Source organism: Scatophagus argus, chromosome 2 (genome assembly GCF_020382885.2).
Source record: "Scatophagus argus isolate fScaArg1 chromosome 2, fScaArg1.pri, whole genome shotgun sequence".
NCBI lineage: Eukaryota > Metazoa > Chordata > Actinopteri > Scatophagidae > Scatophagus > Scatophagus argus.
The window spans coordinates 15,337,323-15,359,941 of record NC_058494.1 but is presented as its reverse complement, the minus strand read 5'-3'; the positions used below and the strand labels follow the sequence as shown (position 1 = coordinate 15,359,941).

The window sequence follows — 22,619 nt, the reverse complement described above, 5'->3', positions numbered from 1 at the left end:
TTTGAATTAACTTGATGCTAAAGCCTCTGCCTACGGCTTTTATCTATGGTTTTGCACCAGCACTGCTGCTCTATGTTTTCTCAGGCGTTTTCTTCAGTGTTAAGTGAGTGAATTTTTTTTGTTGAGGAGCAGTATAGGTTATATCAATATAAATTACTACAGTATATTGGCTTTTTCTGTTAACATGCTCAGCTTGCCATGTCACTTCCTTCCAGGTGTGATTTTATACATCCTGTTGGTGGGCTACCCTCCCTTCTGGGATGAGGACCAACACCGCCTTTACCAGCAAATCAAGGCTGGGGCCTATGATGTAAGCACACAGAAAAAAAAATAGGGCTGTCAGTGAAAAAAAGTTAGAACAAATAAAAATTGATATGTAATTAGTTTGAATGAAGTGAAGTGAAATGCGACAAACCTATCCCAATTCTAAAAACATATGTAGAATTAACATGGTTCTGTTCTGTCGGTAACAGACATGTTGTCATGGCAACATTACCATAAGGCAGTGGCATTTTTAAACTTGGACAAGCAGCCTTATGGTTATCCATGATTTTGCCATGTATGGTTCCTTCTCAGATGATTCAGTGTCATGACTGTTGTTCAGCATGTCTCCCTTCTTTCCTCCACTGTTAATTTTGAATTTGGACACATCGTTAACAATCATAGATTTTATTTTTTTTTCCCTTTGATTTGAAAGGAACATCTGCATACACTGACCCCATCGCATGAAGAAAAGCAAATGTTTGTGTCATCTCAAATTGCGTTATGTTTTAAACCTTGTAGAGAAAATCACAATTCTTTTGCCTCTTATTTTTTAGCTGTGTTTAAATTAAATGAAAATGATAAAAGAAAAAGGGGCACCTCTAACACACACTCACATGCAATGATTAGACATACGTATTCAGTTTTTGGTTGTGTCATTTCTTCAGAGGGTATTTGTTTTACTTCTGTCTTTTCACCCATTTACTTTGCCACAAAAACAATATGTGATGCTATAGTTTGTCTTATTAGCTCTGTCTGTATCATGAGCATATAATACTCTTATACTTGTTTTTGACAGTTCCCATCCCCAGAGTGGGATACTGTAACTCCTGAGGCCAAAGATCTGATCAACAAGATGCTAACCATCAACCCCAGCAAGCGCATCACTGCTGCAGAGGCCCTCAAACACCCCTGGATCTGCGTATGTATCGCACACATACACACACACGAATGTAGACCACACACATAGACAGATAAGCAGATGCAGACACAGAAAGAGAGAGCCACACACTAAGAGTGATATTGCTAACAGAATACCTCAGTAGCATCAGCCATGCCATCAGATTCAACTTGCTGAATCTCACACAGTTTTTCACAATCAGACATTCCTCACATCCATTGTTTTTATTCTCTCCTAATCCTGAAATCATCTCATCTTCTTCCTGCAGCAACGATCCACTGTAGCTTCCATGATGCACAGGCAGGAAACTGTGGAGTGCCTGAAGAAATTCAATGCCAGGAGGAAACTCAAGGTGAGATTTCTGGCAATCCTTCATGTTTCTATTTATGTAGAACAATCCATCCAGCCAGTTCTGCCCAGCCCCCTAGCTTCCTCACTCAAGACTTCTCAGGGTAACTTAAAAATGATGACTTTCTCTCTAAAACCTTCAAGTTGCCATTCTGCTGTGCTCCTCTTTCTTGCTGTAACCTTTTAATCAGTCTTCCTATTTCTGTCTCTTCCTTCCTTCCTTCCTTCCTCCCTCTCTCCCTTCCATCATCATTACCTCCTTTACTTCTTTTCTATCACTGCAGGGCGCCATATTGACCACTTTGCTGGTCACAAGAAACTTCTCAGGTATGTCTTGCTCGGCCTGGTGTCCAGACCTGGTTACCTGAACATATCTTAAAGCTAAAACATTAATCCAAAAAAAAAAGGTTGGAAATTATCCTTAGCCTTTAATATTACATGTGGTTTGGTTTAGTGCACATAAAAAAACATCTTCTAGTCAAGAGGAAAACAGATCAGAGGCACTACAAAATAGGTACAATATGCAGTCAATCTTTAGGCTTTTAATTGAATTCTGAATGCCTTAGATCTGTTTCTTCATAGAACAAGGATCATCTTGCCAGAAAGGTGCCACTGGTGAACTGTCATCTCTCTTTATCTCTATAGCTGTTGCTCTTTCACCCTCTCTCTGTTTTGCACTCCATCATATTTTTTTGCCCATTTTTCTTTTGACCTATTGCTGTTTTCTCAGGATCTTACTAGCCTACTTTCTCTCTTCATTCTACAGTAAAATGCATTAGTGCATTTGTGTCTCTTATTATTCATCATTTTCTTCCTTTTTCAATTTTCTTTCCTTCTTTTGTTTGGATTGTGGTTTCCATTTGAGGTAAGAGTTTGGGTGGGCCCAATAAAAAATAATGATATTTAGGCCTTACTTAGGCCTCTAATAATATCCACTCACATATGCATGAAAATGAGGTGTTTGGTATTCAAAACAACAATATTGAACCTCACGCTTGCAATAAGAGACCAGTATGAAATTTAGACAGGGATGCAGCATGCACTGTGAAAGCAATCTAGTGTCTGGATTATTTTTACTTCATGAGAAATACAAGGAGAGAAGAGCGGTGGAATTGTGGGATGTGTGGGTGCTCCTGGTGCATGAGTATGTGTGCAAATGTCAATTTTAAGAATGTTGTGTGAGTCTGTTAGAGATGGGAACATTATCCCTTTCATCACCTGCTAAATATACACCACCCACCCCTCAGCCCTTCACATGTCAGTTAGTATGTAGCAGGAGAACAACCTTACATAAATGATGAAGCCTTTCTCAGAATCTGTTGCATTGCATTATGGATTTTGCAGCTGGATTTTTCACCTGGAATTTGAAGATAAGCACAGTTGACTGATATGCTTGCTGCATGTTAGTGTAGCCTCAGGACTGAGCTAGTGAACTCTCATGCTGAAGTGGTGTCTCTTTCTTCCCTTCTGCAGCAGCCAAGAGTTTGCTCAACAAGAAAGCAGACGGCGTCAAGGTGAGTTGCTTTGCACAGTGATGGAAATGCGTAGTTACTTGCATTAGTCTGTTGGAACGTTCAGTTTCTGAGGTCTCTTTGGGATAATTATTATGCATTGTGCACTTAACAGCATCATCATTCAGGGACAGTCACTCTAAGCAGTGGGCAACAGTTGTTATTTATTAGCTTGATTTCACAGTTGTTCTTGTGACACAGTAAACCACATTGTCTGTATGTGAGTTATGTTTCTGCTTTTTTCAGATGTTTTTAAAAACACTGGTTTTCTATTGCCTCATCTTGTCTGTATTTCCTGAATAGACCATGTCTCACATCTTCCACTGTCACTTAATCTTTACCATAGAGCCCCTGATGTTCTCTTTCCTAGTTTCTCTCTGTGCTTGGGGCCCAATCTGAAATTCACACTTGATGCAGAAGTATATGGCACATGCTTGTGCGCACATCTGCATGCACATACAAAGTCAGGAATTTTATTTCACTGAAATTCTGTGTTTACATATAAGTAAGTGTTGATTTGAGATTGGACCTCTGCATATATTATTTGAATCAGTGTCACTGTGTTTGGGTTCTACTCAGGCCTACAGTATGTCATGCTACAGGATCCATTCCAAGGAGTTTAACCCTTATACATATGACCCCAAATGAAAATAAAAACACAATTAATCCTCATAGACATTAGAGTGAAAAGTGAAGGGACATGTCTGTAGTTAGAATTGCTGACCATATAGTAGGTTTCTTGAATATAGAAAAAACATATACTAAATGTATTTCTCATGGGTTACTCATCTGTTCATTATTCATTTTTGTACTTCAATATTTGTACTTCGTGCTTCAATAGATGGTTGGACAAATACATGTCTACACTCATATGGATAGGAAAGTTTTAATGTGAAGGAAGGTTTGTTGGCATTGTTTCCTATTTTATTATTGGCTGATGAATGAATGAATATTTTCTTGCTTGTTACTACCTTATCTCTCCCCATGCTGTTACTAACAGCCTCTTTTGCATTCTCCTAAACCTAGCCGATTAGATTTCAATGAAAATTTGTTTCCAGTTTAAAATTTGTGTTTGAGGAACATAAATAGCTTCCTCCAACTGCTTCAAATAGTTTTTCCCCTGCCTTTACCACCTGCCGGTTTAACTGACCTCTTGTGCATTTTCTTCTATCTAAAGTGGAGCTTTTCATGCCTTCCTGCCCAAGCGGGGTCTATAAAATACTCAGAGGTCTTGGTTAATAAGAGGTCTTGTTTGGAAACAGTTTAACATTAAAATCAGCTCTTTGCGACACGAGTTGGGATGATCTCCTTGGAATGGACGATAGTCAGAGAGCGTGTGTGTGCTTGTGAGTGTGTGTGTGTGTGTGTGTGTGCAACAAAGAGTGTATGTGTGTCATGTCCCCTCTACACTGCCCCCTGCAGGTCAACAACAAAGCCAACACAGTGACCAGTCCTAAAGACACTGGCCCTGCCCCTGCGCTGGTATACACACACAACCTCACACCACCTGCGCCTTCATCCACTAAACTGCTACACCTCCCCACCTCACACCCCACTGTGGAGGAGGTATAGGTGCACCCTTTCACACAGGGTCAGATCTTATTGTTGTTTGATCTCAACCTGATAAGATTTAAAGGCTTAACTGGGTGCATAACAATACACAAAACATAATGGGTGGTCACATGGGGTTAAAAAGACGTGTAGCTCAACTATAGGCTATCCCTGAATGAAACAATGTGTAAAAGCTTTTGTGGCTGCGCAGCATGTCCCAACTCCAGCATATTTGATACAGATGACCATGAAAGATAAACTGCTCATAATTCAGAATGATGTGCTCATTCATTCATCTAAATTAGCAGAGCATGCATGGGGCATATAGAGCTTGGACAGTTTGGTTTTTGCTGGATCTGTATATTGTTAATGTTGGGCTGAAACAATAAGCCTTTACACACATGACTAGTGTAATTTTGAATACGTAAATAGGGTCAACCTCTACCTCCCCCCCTACGAGATCCTCTTTACACACCTTCACCATGCATGTGCTCCTCCCATGACTACTTGAATGCTATCAGTTCTGCGTTTGATAATAAAATGCTATCAAGTAGCAAAGACGTGAGATTTAGTTTGCCTGTGCATGGCTGGAGTGCAAGGATGCCATCTCCTTGGGCTAATTATGATGCTACATTCTCAAGCGATTCGGCCGTCACTCATTGACTTGCGCATGGTGCCTGCTGACAGGCCGTCTACGCCAGGCCACATGACTGCTGCTCTGCATGATGTCAAAGTCTTTCTGTTCCCTCACTTGCTGTCAAGATGATTATGCATGAACACAGGCACGTGGTAGCTGTCTCTTTCTTCTCTCTCTCTCTCTCTCTCTCTCTCTCTCTCTCTCTGTATTTCTATCCTCCTTTCTCTCTCCATTACTATGCACACACACACACACACACACACGCACACAGATGCGGGCTGATGATGTTATAATCTACTGTAATCAGGGTGAGCGATTAGAAGGACTGAGCTGGTCATCAGGATCGATTCCACAAAAGCCCAGACATCTGATTACCGAGGCAGGACTCTGGTGAGGGCTGATGATAGAAAAGTAGATGCAGAAAAAGACACTGGGCAACAATGGCATACCGGAAGGGAAATGAAAGCATGAAGAAAAGAAAAACAAGTGGGCATGGGGAATGGAAGAGTTTTATATTTTATTTGATATCAGCTACATTGTGATAAATAGGTTTATAGTATTTTTTAATTTTAGTAATTAGATAGATAGATCAAAATGAGATGCATATAAGTGATAGACCACCTTCTCTGCCTTCAAATTTTGAAGATACAATTCTTGTGCCATCATTCCTTTTCTGGCCTTCTCCTGTTGTTTCTTCCCACAAATTCTCTGTTATGTTTTTTTCTCTTTAGGAACCACAGACTACTGTGATCCACAACCCTGTGGATGGAAATAAGGTATTAGAACAAAACTACCATCTTCTTTTTTTGATGCACCTGTTCTTTTCATAATTACAATTAACATTACAAAGTAGTAGTTGTAGTACATCCCTCCACCAATCTCTTATGTTGTATTGTGTAATTGTTATATAATCAGCAGTAAATTATTATATTCAATGGGGCATCTGGTGGCCTAGAGGTGAAAGATCATAACCATGTTGTCACAACATCCATGGTTCAAGCTCAGCCGGAGACCTTTGTTGCATGTCATCTATCCTCTTGTTTTTGCTATATTGCAATGGAAAATACTTATTATGGTGAAATCTTTTTATTTGCATTTGAAACTTTTTATTTCAACACTCAGTGATACAAATATAAATTATACTAGATCATTATTGGTACATGTATTTATGGTCTGTCATTCTTTGTCAGGAGTCCATTGAGAGTGCCAACACCACTATAGAGGATGAGGATGTAAAAGGTATGGAAATTTATGTTTTTACCTGATTTACCCATTTACAGCCCCCCCTACAGTTAGTCCTCATCGTTATCACTGATCTAACTGATCACTCCCTGAGTCTGCTTTTCTTTATTCTATTTTGTAGTTCAGTTAAAATACACAGCAAGTTATCTACTGAACCCCCCCTTTTGGCTGTCAACCTTTCTTGCAAACTGCAGTCCACCCCATTCTTTTTCTGTTCTGCCCTCCCCGCATCCTCAGCTTTCTCTCATCTTATGTCTGAGATTGATGCTGGAATTGGTTAAAACTGATGGCTTTCAGTTTCAGTTCTTTTTTTTGATATCTTTTTATGTTGTCATTATTAAATTTGTCTCATTTCTACTCTTTTTTCCCCTTTTTTATGCTGAAAATGTGAATTTTTTCTCCCTTATTTCCAATCCTGTTTTCCAATATACTGTATGCCCTAAACAACCCTTATCTTGACACCCATTCACACATCCATCCGTACAATCTCTGACAGCCCTTCGTCTGGGCAGCTTAGTGAGCGGTATCTTGAGCTCTAAGAGCCGTTCCTCACAGATGTCTGATTCAAGGCAGACTCCCACCTCCTCAGTTCAGAGTAAGTGCCTCCACAGTAGGGGAGAATTGCCCTGTTTTGTTCCCCTCTTGTTACCCAATCTTCACTGCAGGAAAGTGCTCTGTGTCTCAAATCCTGTGCTCCTGATGTTCAAATCACTTCCCTGGCTTACATAAGTGGGTGTTTAAGATTATTGGTCCTTAAGCCGCACTGATTATCGCCTCTCCAGTGAACTCAAACATCTGTTTTTGACCCCTGAATATCTGTTCCTGATTTATTGTGTTATATTTGAATTCAGGAAGATGCTCCCCTGCTGTATATTTATGTCTTGTAGATACAGACGCTGTTCTCACTCCTTTCTTTGCCTTCTGTTCTGACTTACCCAAACAATGATTCATGCAGTAATAAGCTGACTCGTATAGACACTCATGTACACACAAAGTGTTGTAGCTTATGGCTGTGAAGGCAGTGGAATAAAGTACTGATTTTTATAATTCTTTACTATCTAACATGTCTTTTTGTTGCACATATTAAGTAATTTTTTCAATATCCCCCAGCCTGCACCAATAACAATAAAGGTAACTGTCAACATTACTCAGTTAAAACTGCTTTTGTATCCAATACTTGCATCTGAGCATTGGTTTGTCGTGCCATCCTGCATTTTCCTGCCTGATATCACTATTAGTCATGGGAGGCTTTCTTGTTGTTTCGTTACTCAGATATTAAATAAAAACAATTTTGTGAAAAACTTTTTTGGGCGCCTTCCATTTCTAATGACGTTGAAATCCTGTTAATTTGTAGACTAGAACCCATTTGAAGCTGATTTGATGTCAGATTTCCTTTATCTATCTACTCGGACCTATATTTGCCTGAAATACAGTAACATCTTGTCAGATTGTGATCAGATCAAATTGTGAGGTTGATGATATCCTGTGATCGTGTGTTACAGCCCGCAAACAGGAGATTATCAAAGTCACTGAGCAGCTGATTGAATCTATCAACAATGGAGACTTTGAGGCTTATGCGTAAGTTTATTCCTCTCTGAATTCATGCATTAACATCTAACTGGCTGCAATCATTTGCTTACTGTATGTTTTTGGTCTAACAGGAAGATTTGTGATCCTGGTTTAACTTCATTTGAACCAGAGGCCCTGGGCAATCTGGTTGAAGGACATGACTTCCATCGCTTTTACTTTGAGAACGGTGAGTTCAGAAGCATTAATCGTAAAGTTGTCAAAAAGCAAAGTTTCACACATCATCAATGCAGTTGTATATGGCCTGAAACTGTCACATTTTACATAAATAGATCATAATCATAGTACCAACATAATCTTCCAGTTGAGAGAGAATTTGTTATAATGTGAAATGCTTGTTTGGGCTACTGTTGTCTTCAGCAGTTTAAATATGCAGTAGCCATGGGTCTGGGGTTGCTCCAAAAGCTGCGAGTAGCCAGCTGGCTCTGCACCCAAACAACTGAAAACACTGAAAAAAATTGTTTCGTGGAAGGATTAAGGGTCATGCATTCTTCAGTGACACAGTTTTCTTCATGTTTTTGCAGCTGCTCAGAAGATGATTTATAAGCATGCTTAATTACATTGACAGGATGTGCTGAATGGTCATTTTCTCACGATGTAAAGCATGATGGGAAAAAAATATTGCTGTTTGAATTTTCCCTAGGAAAGCTTGTTTGTTCAATTAAATGGCCTGGAAAATTGCTTCGTTGCTTCGAATTAATTGGTAGTGATGAAACAATATAGAATGTAAATATTTGTATTGATATCAACATTTTGGAACTAACAAAGGTCCTCAGCACTACCAAATGGGTATTACTAAACATGCTGTTTGTATGAAAGAGTGTGTAAATAATGCATTAGTGGCTAAATGAACAATATGCTTTATAGTCATTTATTCTATATTTAGTCTTATCAGTTTACAGTTCGTGCTGGTGCACTACAAGGTCATGGCTGTGATTATGGACTAACATCTGAGGAAAAAAATTGCTATGGAATAATGACTGCTATAAATGGCAGAATGTCCTCAGTCTGGGTAAAAATAGTTCAGATAAACCAGATATGTCCTAGAAACCTCAATCACTTGGCAAGTCTATGCTTGTGCGCTATCCGGCATCTACACATGGAGACTTAGCATTCCTCAAACAGTCATGCAGCAGCCTTAGAATTTACCAAACAATCTACTCCCAGCCCAGTGTGGAAAGTCATAGGATTATATCTATTTTGTTCATTTAATATATGATATTAAATGACACCTGCTCCCTGTAACCAGCCATTTTGTCTCCCCTCCAGCCCTGTCCAAAGGGAATAAACCAGTGCACACCATCCTCTTGAACCCACATGTGCACCTAATTGGGGAAAATGCAGCGTGTATTGCCTATATTCGATTGACCCAATACATGGATGCTTCCGGCATGCCCCGCACCATGCAGTCTGAGGAGACCCGTGTGTGGCACCGCCGCGATGGCAAGTGGCAGAACATCCACTTCCATCGCTCTGGCTCGCCCAGCATCCCCTCCCAGTAAGAGACAGTATGAAACACACAGCAACTCAACTGAACAGGAGCCAAAGAACTTGATTTTGCTGACCTCCAGTGGTTTAACTTCTCACCTTGATATAGTAATTCAGACATGCTGTAGGAAGTGGTCAGTACAATATGACATCACTGTGGTTACAGGTGCAACCAAGCACACATCTGTGCACACTCAACTACACCCATCTATGACTAGCCAAAGGTGCCACAGACTTTAAACATTAAACCAGAAAGGATAATGATATACTGATTTTCAGGCCAGTATTTTAAGTAGAATAATCAGGAGGGAATTCACCAGTTGCTAAGCCCCGTCCCTTAGTTATTGCTGTCTGTAAAGCTTTCCAGGCTAGCATGGTATATAAGTTTATTTTAAAGGCATTACATTTACCACACTGAATTGACTCCTTTTTCTGAAGGCTTAGAATGACAACAGACTATGAGCCGTAGCCAGCTAACTGAAGCTGATGGTAGAACTAAAAATGTAGTAAGCACACTGCTTCAGCATGTGGAGAAATCCAAAGGTTGACAGACCTGCTGTACTAAGTTTGAATTGCCAAGCTATGATTGCTGTTTGCAGAAGGAGTTCAGCAACAGTCAGTTGAAAAGGTGGAGCATTTAAGATCACTGAGCTTTGTCATGACAGACTCATTGGTTCGTCACAGTATGGAATTCACAGGTGTGACTTGTCACATTAACGACAGCTTGTTTTCATATATGGAGCCTGCACACCCTTGCAGGTGTTTTCACTCGTAGTGAGTTTAACTAGTTGTTGAATGTGTTGCTGCAGTTGTCCCACCATAACAAGTGCAACAGTAGAGATGGGAAAGTACCCACGATGTTAATTAAGCACAGGCTGTACACACCCAGACATCCTTGAGAAGAAATCTGATGGGCTTGTTTGTGCAATAGACATCTCGGCTTGTCATAACAGGAGAGAAACTCCACTGGATTCGACAGCAAACAACAGCTGAGTTACATTAAGCATCCCAGTAAGAGTAATAATAAGCCACCAGGCATATTAGCAGGATCTTCTGTAAGTAGAATGCAGCAATCATTAATACACGTCAGTTTCTGGCTATAAAATATGAAAATGTCTGCTGTGCAACCAGTCCATTGCGAAAAATAACTGGAAACACCTGTATGGGCGGACCATAGGTGTGTAAGGGTTATTCCCAGATAGAAGTCATGCTCTAACACGTCTTAATATACGTCATGAAAAATGTCTATATCCTTGATTGTTTCTTTACACCGTGATTATTTGCACTTCTCTGTGTCGGTATACATTACCATGTATGTTCTCTCTCTCTTTTGCAGTTAATGGAATATATCAACATGTGGTTGAAAAAAGAAAAACAAAACAAAACGAAACGAAACAAAAAAACAAAAAACAAAAACAGTCCTATCAGCAAATCGAGTAGGGGAGTCAACTAGCCAACCCATGACTGCTCTCCAACCTTTTGACCCTTCTATAAGAAAACGACATCGCACAGGACACAAGTATTAGTACATTTTATTGTTATGGCATTTTATTAATGGACATCATTCGAAACCACTACCGGGTGGCTGCACACAGTATTTGGACATTATGAAACAAGCATATTGACAACATTTTTTTTGTTTGTTTTTTAAGATGTTTTTTGGTATGCATTTTAAATCTAAAATAAAGATGTTTAAAATCTACTACTGTAACCCCTCCCAAAAATTAGTTCTGTATTTTTATGTGTATTTATGTGTGTGCAATACAGAAACATTTGGAAGATCAGAATGTTAAAATTTGAGCTTGCTTTAGTTCTGGTGATGTATATACATTGTGATTGTTGATAAAAACAAAAACAAACATTGAAATTGCTATTCTTGCTATCAGAGAATCTAAGAGTTTACGTAAATCCAGTTTATGAGCTACATTTATGTTTGCTATGAGCTAAGTCATACTGTTTGAATTGTCCGATTTCAACCTATGATACTAATTTAAATGTAAAGAAAAGCAGAGCAGCTTACACTTTGCATTGAGATATGTTTGCCTTTATATCAGTGAAATAAGAAATAAGAGAATGTAGCATATATGTAATATATGAAAATTCAAGACTATTGTGTAGTGCATGGGGGGGTATTGTAAGTAAGATCATATGAAACTATAATATCTTCTGATTGATTTGTGAACCACTGACTTGTTTGTTTGCATTTGTTAATGTTGTGCATCAGTCCTGTCCCAAATGTTTCTAATGTCCTCCAGTATCACAGAACTGTTGTAAAAACAATAACACAGCTACGGTTAACATCCAGCATAAATATCAAAACCTCATATCTAGAGGAGGAAAAATAAACTCCTGGTTGCTGAAGCACCCCTTACATTTTGTATAAAAATGAGAAAAAAACAGGCTCATTTTTCATAATGTTTGTACTTGTATTGTATGACTGTATGTAGGGTTTCTGTTGTCATTTTATTTTTGTCATTTCCAGTGTGTTACTTTGCCAGTTGCACAGAGAGGGTGGAGATGATGAAGATGGAACAAAATCACTATAGACTTTACTTTCAGTCAGGTTAATTGTGAACCTGATGGTTAGGTTGTAGTCTGGAGGCGTCATGAAAGTGTTGCATGACAAGAGGATCGTAACACAGAAGTGAAGGAGTCAAATGAGAGTTGGTCTGTAATAAATGTTGGGATGTCTTCCATGACGAATCAGTGCTTCTACCAGCCAGCAGACTCCGTACCACCTGCAGGACGCCAGTGTCTTCGTCATCCTTACTGTTTGCTCTTTTCAATTGGTTGGTCTCATGTTTTTTAAAGGGAAAATATGATAAACATTTCTTTAAATGAAACGTATGATGTCAATGCAATGCACCACTCCTTATATGGTGTGTACCTGTTGCCAACACGGCAATGGATGGCTTAACATGTTTAAGAAATAAATAAATCAGCTAAAAGGTGTGACAATGATTGAGTTTGAACTTGTTTTGTGTTACAGGTTGATCATTATTGTTCTAGTGCAGATATGGAGGAGTGATGCGAGTTAGACTTTTAATTACTGTATATCTGTGCTTTAGTTAAATTGCTGTCTGGATTATCCCGCCAAAATTTTGCGGTGACCCTGCTACCTTAGATTAGACAGGGATTATACATTGGACTGTAGCTCTAATTATTGAATTATATTATGAAGTATGATATTTCAATATGAAATTTCATAGTGATGTTAATCTGTTTCTGGTTCAGAGATTATGCCATTATTGCAGTACCACTAAAAGCCACCTGGGGGCGGCACCAAGTCTGCACAGGGCTCAGGACAAGACAGCCCTACTCTCTCTGGCTATTGGCACAGCAGTTAGTTGATTAAAAACAAAAAAAGTGGGTTTTATTTAAGCCTTTTTAGACTCATTTTCAGTTTTGCTAGAATACACACTGTCTACTGAAGCACAGATGGTATTTTATTACTTGAGCCATTCATTGAAAAACAAATTCACAAGATACAACACTTTACATTTGTAGACTTTTATTCTCTATCAGCCATAGACACACTGCAGCCATTTTTTGTCTTTTTGAATTTTGTTACAGTAATACATGCCCCTATAGATTTTTATATATGCACTGTATATGTATATAACTGTCATCATCACAGAAAAGGGATGCTGATTCTTCAAATTAAAAGCATACCTGTCACAGTGAACGTCCACTAGTTTGCATTTTATATTTTTCTAAATCACAAAGTAAACAGTGATAGTGAAATAAATACATTATATGTTGTAGATACATACAGTAGCGATGCTCAGAGCTGTGAATAATGGCATATTTAAGCTCTCAACCTGCTTCACACGTGTGATGACTAGTGTAACAATAGCTTGCATTTAACATCTGTCCAGCCAAATTGTTTCTGTGGCTAAGATATATTGTACCTCTCATAGCTTGTGCACCAAAGCATGGAGGTGTTCCCATTCTGACATTCAGGAGTGCAAATGCAATTTGTGTAAAATAAAACTTTCTTTTCTTTGCTGACAAAAACTGACACGCACTCTTTTACACAGACTCATTCACTCAAACTCACACACCATGCAACTGCCAAAACCTGGTCCAACAATTTCTCATTCAAAACATAAAATTAAATAAAATATTAAATAAAGCTGAAACATCTGATCCCCTAATTCACTAAGTTCTGAGAGACTTCCTAATAAATAGAAATTTCTCACTGACAGTCAAACAACAGAGTTAAAAATAAATGTAAATAACTGTGACAATAACACTCATCAAATGAGGTGGCAATGCCGCATTTAACTCAACACATGCATGGACACACTCAAAAACACAGTACCTACAGTGCAACTCACTCACACATTCAGCATTCACACAGGATGGGTCAAGATCAAGAAATTAAGAGAAAAATGCCAAAAATGAAAATCAAATTATACACAATAACACAGAAAGAAAGACACACAGACACACAAAAGGGAAAGAGAGGCAGAAGGGTAATCCATAGAACTACAAAGCATTCAAAGCTAGGATCATAATGACAGATGTTGATTAGTCATGCCTGCTCTATATCACATGAGTGATTATTAATTCCTAGGCTACTGATGTCAGTAATGTCTATATTATAGATAATATATAATACCTTAAGACAGATTATACATAGCCTACACAAAACACAGCAACAGCAGCAGCAGCAGCAGTTAAATTCAGTATTGATACAGTCTAGTTTTCTTTGTGTGACATCTTGACCACCTGAATCAAAAGAGCGGAGATGCAAGTACAGGGAGTGAGACAACTTTTAAAGTAAGGAATATCTGAGAAACTGGTTGTGAGAGGCAGTGCAATGTGAGATACTGTCTTTCAGTTCAAGCACTTACTCAGACAGTAATACCAGTATTTTGCAGGTAAAGTGTTCTTTACCTTCAGGAGGTTTGTGAGTTATTTGATGTGGATAGTGTTGTTCTATTTTCTTTCTTTCTATCTTTCTTTCGTTCCTTTTTTTGTTGCTCTACCACAGCATCAAGACAAAAATATCAAGGACAAATCTGACATGATAAGTAAAATAAATCAGAAAAACAAGAGAAGGCTTTCTTTGGTCACAAAAAAGGCAAAACAACACCAGAACATGAAAAGAAAATCATGAATATATATCATACAAGCCGGGGAAGAGAACTCCAAACTGTGAACAGGTCATCTTCCAGGACTTAATTGGGAAGACTGTGGTAGCTTTGAGGTGCCATGGTGCACACTGGGATTGCATGTATCTAATGCATAGGATTGGTGGTGGTGGTGGGGTGGAGGGGCTTTAGCATGGGTGGAGCCAGGGAGTTGGGGAGAGTGTTAAACATTCTTTTACTCTTACTCCTCTTCTTCGTCTTCATCATTGTCCTCGTTTTCTTCTTCATAGTAGTGGTGAAAGAGCTGGTGGAGATGCTGCTGGAGATCATATGGTTTTGGCCCTTTTACGGGATGGTCCACTTGCTCTAGAAGGACCTGTTTGCGCTGCCCAGATCCCTTCACCACTGTTCGTCTGAGTGTACGACCTTTACGCATGTGGGCCCTAGAGAGGCAACAAGAACAGAGTGGGAACAAACAGAGAAAGACAGGTCAGCTACCTCAAAAAACACAAATGAGGCACTCCAGAAATGAAATTAAAAGAACGGATATTGATATACTTGTAAGATGTTATGGGAGAGAAACAGAACACCTGCAAATTATGTCATGCTTTAAAAACCAGCATTCATTGGAGTTGACAGGCACAGCAACTTGATAGCTGCAGAAACCTGAAGATTATCTGATAAAACACTTAAAGAGACTAATGATTGGTGGGAGCCCCTACAGCTAAAGATGGGAATATGTATTTATGTTTTTCTGTTTAATTCAGGATTGTCCTTTGATTTGTTTACATCTGTTCATTTATAAATCTTGTTGATTGCAGGGTATCCCCACCGAGGCAACACTTGAAATGAACATGACTACCTTTGTGTTGCTTTGCCTCCTGTTCAGGGCTTTCATTATGTGGAATGCTTGAGGCTATCTGACACCTTCAGTGTACTTGGTCATATTTGTACTTTGTACTGGCTGAAGGTATCACAATAAACGCAACATAGACTATAACCATGATTTACTGAATCACACTTTAACTCAACCACACTCTAATGTTAGTACCACAAAATCATGGAATGCAATCTGTTAAAGTTTTCCACTAAATAGTGTTCACTGCATGCACAAGACAACAATGTAACAATGGTTTTATTCTTCACACTTGGAAACAGTGCGGCAGATATTAGATTTGGAAAATTTTGTTTCTCAAATGACAAAATTAAATGTACACATATCTCATTGAATATATAATGCATCTCGCTTTGATTAAGAATGCAATAATTTTATAGTACACTCCTTGACTCAGTGGACGAGGGCAGACATTAGTCCGTATTAGTAAAACTTATAAACCTACAGCACAGATGTCACAGATTGTAAAAGATCACACTGACAAAAAAAAATAGCGTCACACACACACTCACACACATATTTGCATACAAACGGGTGCATTCCAGCACTCACACACCTCCTGACCACAGTTCCATCTTCTTTGATAGTCTCTCTCTCTACCACATGAGGAAGCTCTGTACTGTTAAAACCACTTATGTAACCTAGTGCCTGGTGGCATGAAAAACAATAGACAAAACAATATTTAATTAATTTGGAATGATTTAATTATGAAAATAAAAACCGGAGGCTTTGTACCTCTCCATGTGCAATTTCTCTTCCTATTTCTATACAACTTTAAGCTGCTGTCTTAAAACATTTATTCTGCAAATTTCTAAAAAAATAAATGCCCTGTTTCATACTGTCTATACACAGGCATGTACAATACATGGGGGAATGTTGTGTTCTCTGTATTATAAAATTTAATTAAAGAGTTTGGTCTAGATCTGCTCTAATTGGAAAGTGTCATAAGATGACTATTGTTGAGAATTGGCGGGATATAAATAAACTGAGTTGATCTGAGTACAAGTGGCAGAGTCAGGTTTGTGGAATAAATTAGGAACAAACCTGTTTGAAGTCGTCTTGGGCTGTGGGGAGGTCAGAAGCCAAAGATGGATCACCCTGCTGTGTCATTGTCCTTTTACCCTCCACCACCGTTGTTCTCTCTACACGACTGACCTTACAACCTTCAGCTGTCTCCTGCCTTGATGCTGTAAAACCCTCACATTCAGCAAATGTTACCTAGGTCAGAAGAAAAGGTTACTGGTTTGTTATTGTTCTTCACACACTACCAATGTAAAACTTGGCATACCTGATATTTGTTTTTCAAAAGACATTTTTAAAACTGTAACAATAAGCACACACACCTCAGTGTGGTCCCCCTCACTCTTCAGTACAGTCCGCTTCACTACCTTAGAGTAATTATCGCCCTCGGCCATGCTGAGAGATCCCTGGTGATTTCCTTCAGATGACACTTGTTCATGATCCACACCATCCGCAGAAACACACTTACGTATAATTTTACGGGTAACCTGAGAAAAATTAGTGAACCATTTGTTAAAACGAAAAGCTACCAAACAACACAATTTGTTGCAAACATTCCAGAAACCAATGTTTTCTGTCTCTGAATGAAAGCACAACAACGAGCCATAGGTATTGTTGTTGTAAATTTGCTTTGCTAAGCTTTACTGGCTTAGCAAAACAACTCCAAATCAGTTATACTACCTTGTTATATATGCATGAGAGTTTACATAATATCTTGCTTTACCTTTTTGACAACAATGTGTCCATTTTCATCCTTGTACCTTTCTTCTGTCACTGACTGGGCAGGAAAGTCAGGCATCTCATCCGCCTTTACGGGAAACCAGACACACAATAATCAGAAATGCCAACTTGGGTCAATGTAACCTTTACTTGTTTCATTCTCCAGTTCCAAAATAAAACACAAACATATGTTAGAAAGAGAAAAAGAGGATATAAAATCTCCATTTTAGGAAGTGATTCAGTGAGACAAAGGGGCTTTGGGATACAAGAAACAAACTTGCATTCGCTGGGAAAAAATTTTTACAGTAGGTTGACAAATAAACCAAGAAAGAAGTGCTCACAGCAGCACAAAACACCACAACTAGGTTCAGCCATCTGTGCAAATCAAGTTGCAGGTTTCTTGTAAACAATGATCTCAAACACATTTTATTCACTCATATTAATAATATTATAGGTTAGTAGACAGTCAACATTTTAACTTGACAGTGAAAACCTAGTCTGGTTAGTTGCAAGTTGCATTCTGGAGGTCACGCCCTCCATGCTCATTTAAAACACCATCAATCATGCTAAATCAGATACCTGAATGACAACTCTCCTTCGCACTATTCTGGTGGTCAAAAATTCATCATCTGAACTTTCTGACATTGATCCAAGCTCTGCGGTGATCTCCTGATCAAGCAACAGAAACCCATTAACCTCAAGTAATTATGAATGCTCTGTTTCCAGCAAGGCAAGCAATAAGCAGAGTGAGATGTTGCACTTTCCACTGATGTTGAGTGTTTAATACTGAATTTTCTCATCTTTCACTGGAAAGTACAACATGGCAGTCTAACCTGGAAAACATTTGCAAAACATAACATGCTTTTACTTAGTTAAAGAACTGATGTGCCTTTTGCTGATGAAAAAACTGATGAGATGTTATTACTATGGGTGACACAGCTGGTTACAGGCAATAAAGTAACATGCTGAGTCAGGATGTGTTAAATCTGAAATAAAAACAAAAAAAGGGTTAGGTAAGGAGTTTTAGAGCCCATCCATGTGACCTGAGGCTTAGCAGTCATTACTTTCTGAAGCAGATATAGTGTTTAGTTAAGCTCAGCTCTGGGAAAAGCTTGCAGGTTGGGGAGGTTTGGCAAATCTCATCTTACCCTTGTCAAATATTTATCAGTGTCATCATATGCCCCAGTTTCACAGACAGGAGGCAGTTGAGAAGCCTCACACAAGTTGAATTCTTCATCTGATGCCTCTGAATGATGTAACAATTCTTCATTCTCTTCATGTACATTATAAAGCAGATCATGGAGAAAAGGGGCATCTTCATAATCTTCACTTCCAGAGGACAACAGGACCTTTTGATTAACATTTTCTAGCACTCTAGGCTGGCCGACATGATCACAGGGCTTATCTCCACTTGATCCAGCACTTGGATCAGGCTCATCAGGCTCAGTCTCTGAGAAATCCGATACAGCCTGTTTGCAGTCAAAGTAAGGCTCTGGATCAGAGTGTTCAAAGGTTGGACTGTTTGCACCATTGTGCACAACTTTTGCATATTCTGGAGGCATGTAGGCCTGGATGGTTGTTGAAAAGGTCTCTGTGTACCCATTTGGGATGCTATACTCCTCATCAGAGGCTGATGAAGTCATCTCTGCTTTGGGTTCAATTGAAGTTAGCTGAGAAGCACAACACTCAGTGTCTACTGGAGTCAGAGAATCTTCTGAATGCTGTTCACTAGTCTTTGGCCTGTCCACATCTGAGGATGTCTCCAAGTTCCCTGAGGAGTGGTATGGCATCAGTTCCTCAAAGCTAAAATGTCTTGCAGATGTAACTGTTTCTGGAGTCAAATCAGAAAGAGACTGAGAAGAAAAATCTTCACTCTGAGTGTTTTCAACAGAGGTTGCCTCCAATAAATGTGGAAGTTGATTTTGGGTACTCTGTTTTGAAGTTTCTTCTGACTCACCCCTTGAACCATGTGTTGATACAGCTGATTCAAGATCTTCTTGACTTTGAAGAATGCAAGCTGTAGAAGCTTCCTCGTGAAGATTAGCCAGATGTTCCTCAGGTATATCAGACTGGGTCACAGCTGAAAATGTTTCAGTAGCATTTTCATCATATTTGCTGGACTGAAATATGTCAAATGGGTTCACTGGTGGTTCCATCACTTCACAAACTCTTTGGGGAGATTCAGGAGTTGAAAGGGACTCATGAGGGTATATAAGTCTATCTTGACTACCAAGACTTGATGATATACTTGTCTCATAGGTTTTTGGTGGATCAGGAGTGACCGTGACTATGCCAGGCTTTTCTTGAATGGATGTCTGGAAATGTGCAGATGCTGTGACCACCACATTTGTGTGGTTAGTATCTGCAAGGTGCAAAACAGATGATGCATCGACGCTTAGGGTATCTTCTGTAGGCCATCGATTTTCAGGTGATTGCTCTTCAAATTTGTAAATTTTATCATCTTCAGGGCTTTTATCACTGGATTCTGGATTCTGAGTCTGGTCAAGTGTCTCTGGTCTAAACTTAAGCTTCATCTCTTCTAGATCTAACAACAGCTGGTCAAGCTGGGGGGACCCAGACCCTGGTGGTGTTGGAGTGGACTCTGAGGACATAATGATTTGGTCATCTGGACTGTCTTGGGTCAATAAGCTTGGTTCACCTATGCCACAATTTTCATTTTGTTTGGGTAATAACAGCTCTTTGTCTCTTTGCTGCGGTGAGCCATTTTTATTGGTCAGTCTGATTTCAGATTGTGTTTCACTAAGGTCAAATGCAGCTGGTATTGGTAGATCTAGTTTTTCAGTGAAAAGTGTGTTTGAATCATGTGCCAAGGATGGAGTCTCTGTTGAAAAGACCTGAGTCTGTTCTAAATTAATATTTTTTTGTTCTGAAGATTCTGAAAGATTTGTCTCAGAAGATGCTGTAGATACCTGCAAGAAATGATACAATGAAATGGCAAAAAATTACAAATAAATATGATGGTGATAGTGATATCTTTAGTCATGAAAAGAAGAATCAAATAAAACATGCGTCCGTCAAGAAAAGTTTCTTGTTTTATACACAAGAGCAGCATCTCAAATGAGGAAATTCACTTGTAGCCCACTTGCATTTAGGTCATTGTGGTATCTTATTTATGTTAATAGTTATCTAACAGACCACATACAATTTAAGATGCATTACATGTCATAACTGATTGAGATGCTGCAAAATTAAGACATTTATTAATATCTATTGATATTTGTTTTTGATAATTAAAGAATTAATATTGAGAAAATCACTGACAACACAATATAATTTCACATTAATAGAAGGGCAGGGCACAAATGAACTTCAGTCAAAATCAGGACTTGGTATAACCTGAAGGCGGACATGCATCATCATACAATAATCTCAAGCAAATAGTTGCTGCCCTGTCCTAACATAAGGGCAGGAAGCATTGCACATCCCATGGAAATGCTAAAGCCACCAGGTTACAGTATTTGTCAAATGCTACTACTGTCTGTCCCAATGATGGTGTGCTTCACATACTGTGTCCATGACTTAAATCAACATGTTGAACAGCTTACTGTAATATTTTTTTGTATATTGTGTAAGTGATACACAACTAAACCAGGTAAAATATTAAAATCAGCACAACCAGCCAGTGGTGTTGTGTCACTTGTTTTGACATTTGAGATGACAGAATGTGGGCGAGGGGTAGTAGTGGGATGCAATGTCTACCTACAAACATGCAATTAAGTAATGGAATGGATTCTAAAACAAACTACTTTGGGCATGACTTTCACTAGGTCATTGTCGTGAGGAACCATTAGGGGTGCCAATGGATCTCTCTGTGGTCTCTGTGATTTGTTTTTATTTTTATTATGAAAACAGTGGCAGCCGAGTGTCTAGCTGAGAGCAAATACATATGCTGATTTAGACTTTTGTGGCTGTTATGCAAATATCTACATAATGAAAATGAAGAAACATTTAGGAAAAATATAATGAAGTCAACTGAATCTCCTTAGGCTTGATGTAGTCAAGTCAGGCAGTCCCTTGGTTAGCACTTTATCTTATCTCTTGCGAATGAGAACATTCCATACCAGAACAAGAAGCTCATGTCGCAAAAACAGGGTCACTAGTTGTGCTTCAATGAAAGACAGAATGTTTCTTCTGCTCTGATAGAAACATGCCACAGCAAGACAGGAAAGCCTCTGGGTGTTATTAGTGAAAGCTTCCTCTAATCCACACTTTATGTGCTACCATGTTTGTTACTTCTAAAAGCAACACTGCATTCACTGCTGAGCAAGGGCTTGTGCTGTCTTACCGACACCAAGGAACTTTTTCTCTCTTCATCACTGATGGATTTTCTTTCCATGTTCTTGGGAAAAGCCTCTTGGGCATGTATCGTATTTAACTGTGATTCAGTGTCAGTCCATTGATGTTCACAGATGAGTGGTCTTTGTTTCACTGATCCTTTCGTTGCTTGAATTTGTTCAAGGAAAGCCTCCTCCAGCGAGACAACATGATGACATTCAATTTTTTGTTCTACAGATGGCATGTGACTCAACTCATAAAAACTAAATTGGAAAAACTGGCTAAGCCTTTGTTGTCTTATCTGATCTAATCTTGGTACTTTGCTGTCCAGGGAGGAGGCCTTACACAAAAAGACTGGTCATTTGTGTTTGAGGTTTGGGCTATTGATTCTGTCTCAGTTGTTCCAGTTCGTGGCAATGTAATTTTAGAATGGGAATCTGTTACTAGTATTGTAGACTGGGATGGTGAGGAATCTTGTAATGGTTTGGAGTCTGGTATGATACCTTCAAAATGACAAGATTTGGATGGGCTATGTGGCTCTTCCTTGCTGACTGTTAAATGTTCAATTTTGCTTTGATCACAAGTCTTCTCAGACCACTCATCGACTGAGTCTTCAAAAAAATGAACCTCATCACAGCCATATTTTCCTTCAACGACTGGATCATGTATGTGCGCTATTAAACTTCTGAAGACTGGCTTACACACAAGTCTGCTGTCTGCCCTAACAGTCTCATCTATTAGACTTTGCCCACATGGCAATGGATTTAAAACTTCAACTAAATGTTCTAATGATTGTGAAATTTGAGGGGAAGCTGGTCTTAATTCAGACAGCCAGTACTCAAGGAATGACTGTGTGTACTCATCATCAGATGGCAAGTTGCTAAAAGACTGAGGAGAATCTGGTCTCATCTCATAAGACAAGGTATCATTACATGGATTAGTACAATTTCTATCTGGTATTATGAACTCAGGTGAAGCAGATCTGTTTTCTGACAAATGCATGAAATTACAAGGTTGACAGTCGAACAAAGGAATTGGTGAGTCGGGTGGCAGAGCAGTGAAC

General features: G+C 39.0%; 2 protein-coding genes across 15 annotated transcripts in view; one reads left to right on the top strand and one right to left on the bottom strand.

Annotated features, from left to right (window-relative positions):
- camk2d2 (calcium/calmodulin-dependent protein kinase (CaM kinase) II delta 2) overlaps nt 1-12,487 on the top strand; it is a 34,934-nt gene extending 22,447 nt beyond the window's left edge. Inside the window, exons 9-21 of one of the 9 annotated variants that reach the window (XM_046413089.1) lie at nt 216-310; nt 1,061-1,183; nt 1,431-1,514; nt 1,795-1,837; nt 2,987-3,024; nt 4,444-4,503; nt 5,941-5,985; nt 6,400-6,448; nt 7,562-7,582; nt 7,954-8,029; nt 8,113-8,207; nt 9,308-9,536; nt 10,863-12,487. In XM_046413089.1, coding sequence (XP_046269045.1) covers nt 216-310; nt 1,061-1,183; nt 1,431-1,514; nt 1,795-1,837; nt 2,987-3,024; nt 4,444-4,503; nt 5,941-5,985; nt 6,400-6,448; nt 7,562-7,582; nt 7,954-8,029; nt 8,113-8,207; nt 9,308-9,536; nt 10,863-10,866 — 962 coding nt within the window. In that variant the 3' untranslated portion in view covers nt 10,867-12,487. Of the gene's footprint in view, nt 1-215; nt 311-1,060; nt 1,184-1,430; nt 1,515-1,794; nt 1,838-2,983; nt 3,025-4,443; nt 4,504-5,940; nt 5,986-6,399; nt 6,449-7,561; nt 7,583-7,953; nt 8,030-8,112; nt 8,208-9,307; nt 9,541-10,862 lie in introns of those variants that run through there. The other 8 variants (XM_046413074.1, XM_046413121.1, XM_046413105.1 and 5 more) reach the window with 8 other exon arrangements.
- Nucleotides 12,488-13,017: 530 nt separating this feature from the next.
- LOC124071942 (ankyrin-2-like) overlaps nt 13,018-22,619 on the bottom strand; it is a 73,982-nt gene continuing 64,380 nt past the window's right edge. For 2 of the 6 annotated variants that reach the window (XM_046413017.1, XM_046413053.1), the window contains 7 exons: nt 18,409-20,190; nt 17,840-17,929; nt 17,265-17,348; nt 16,864-17,028; nt 16,565-16,738; nt 16,077-16,168; nt 13,018-15,068 (listed from right to left, as the gene is read on the bottom strand). In XM_046413017.1, coding sequence (XP_046268973.1) covers nt 14,867-15,068; nt 16,077-16,168; nt 16,565-16,738; nt 16,864-17,028; nt 17,265-17,348; nt 17,840-17,929; nt 18,409-20,190 — 2,589 coding nt within the window. In that variant the 3' untranslated portion in view covers nt 13,018-14,866. The remainder of the gene's footprint in view (nt 15,069-16,076; nt 16,169-16,564; nt 16,739-16,863; nt 17,029-17,264; nt 17,349-17,839; nt 17,930-18,408; nt 20,191-22,619) is intronic. The other 4 variants (XM_046413026.1, XM_046413044.1, XM_046413035.1 and 1 more) reach the window with 4 other exon arrangements.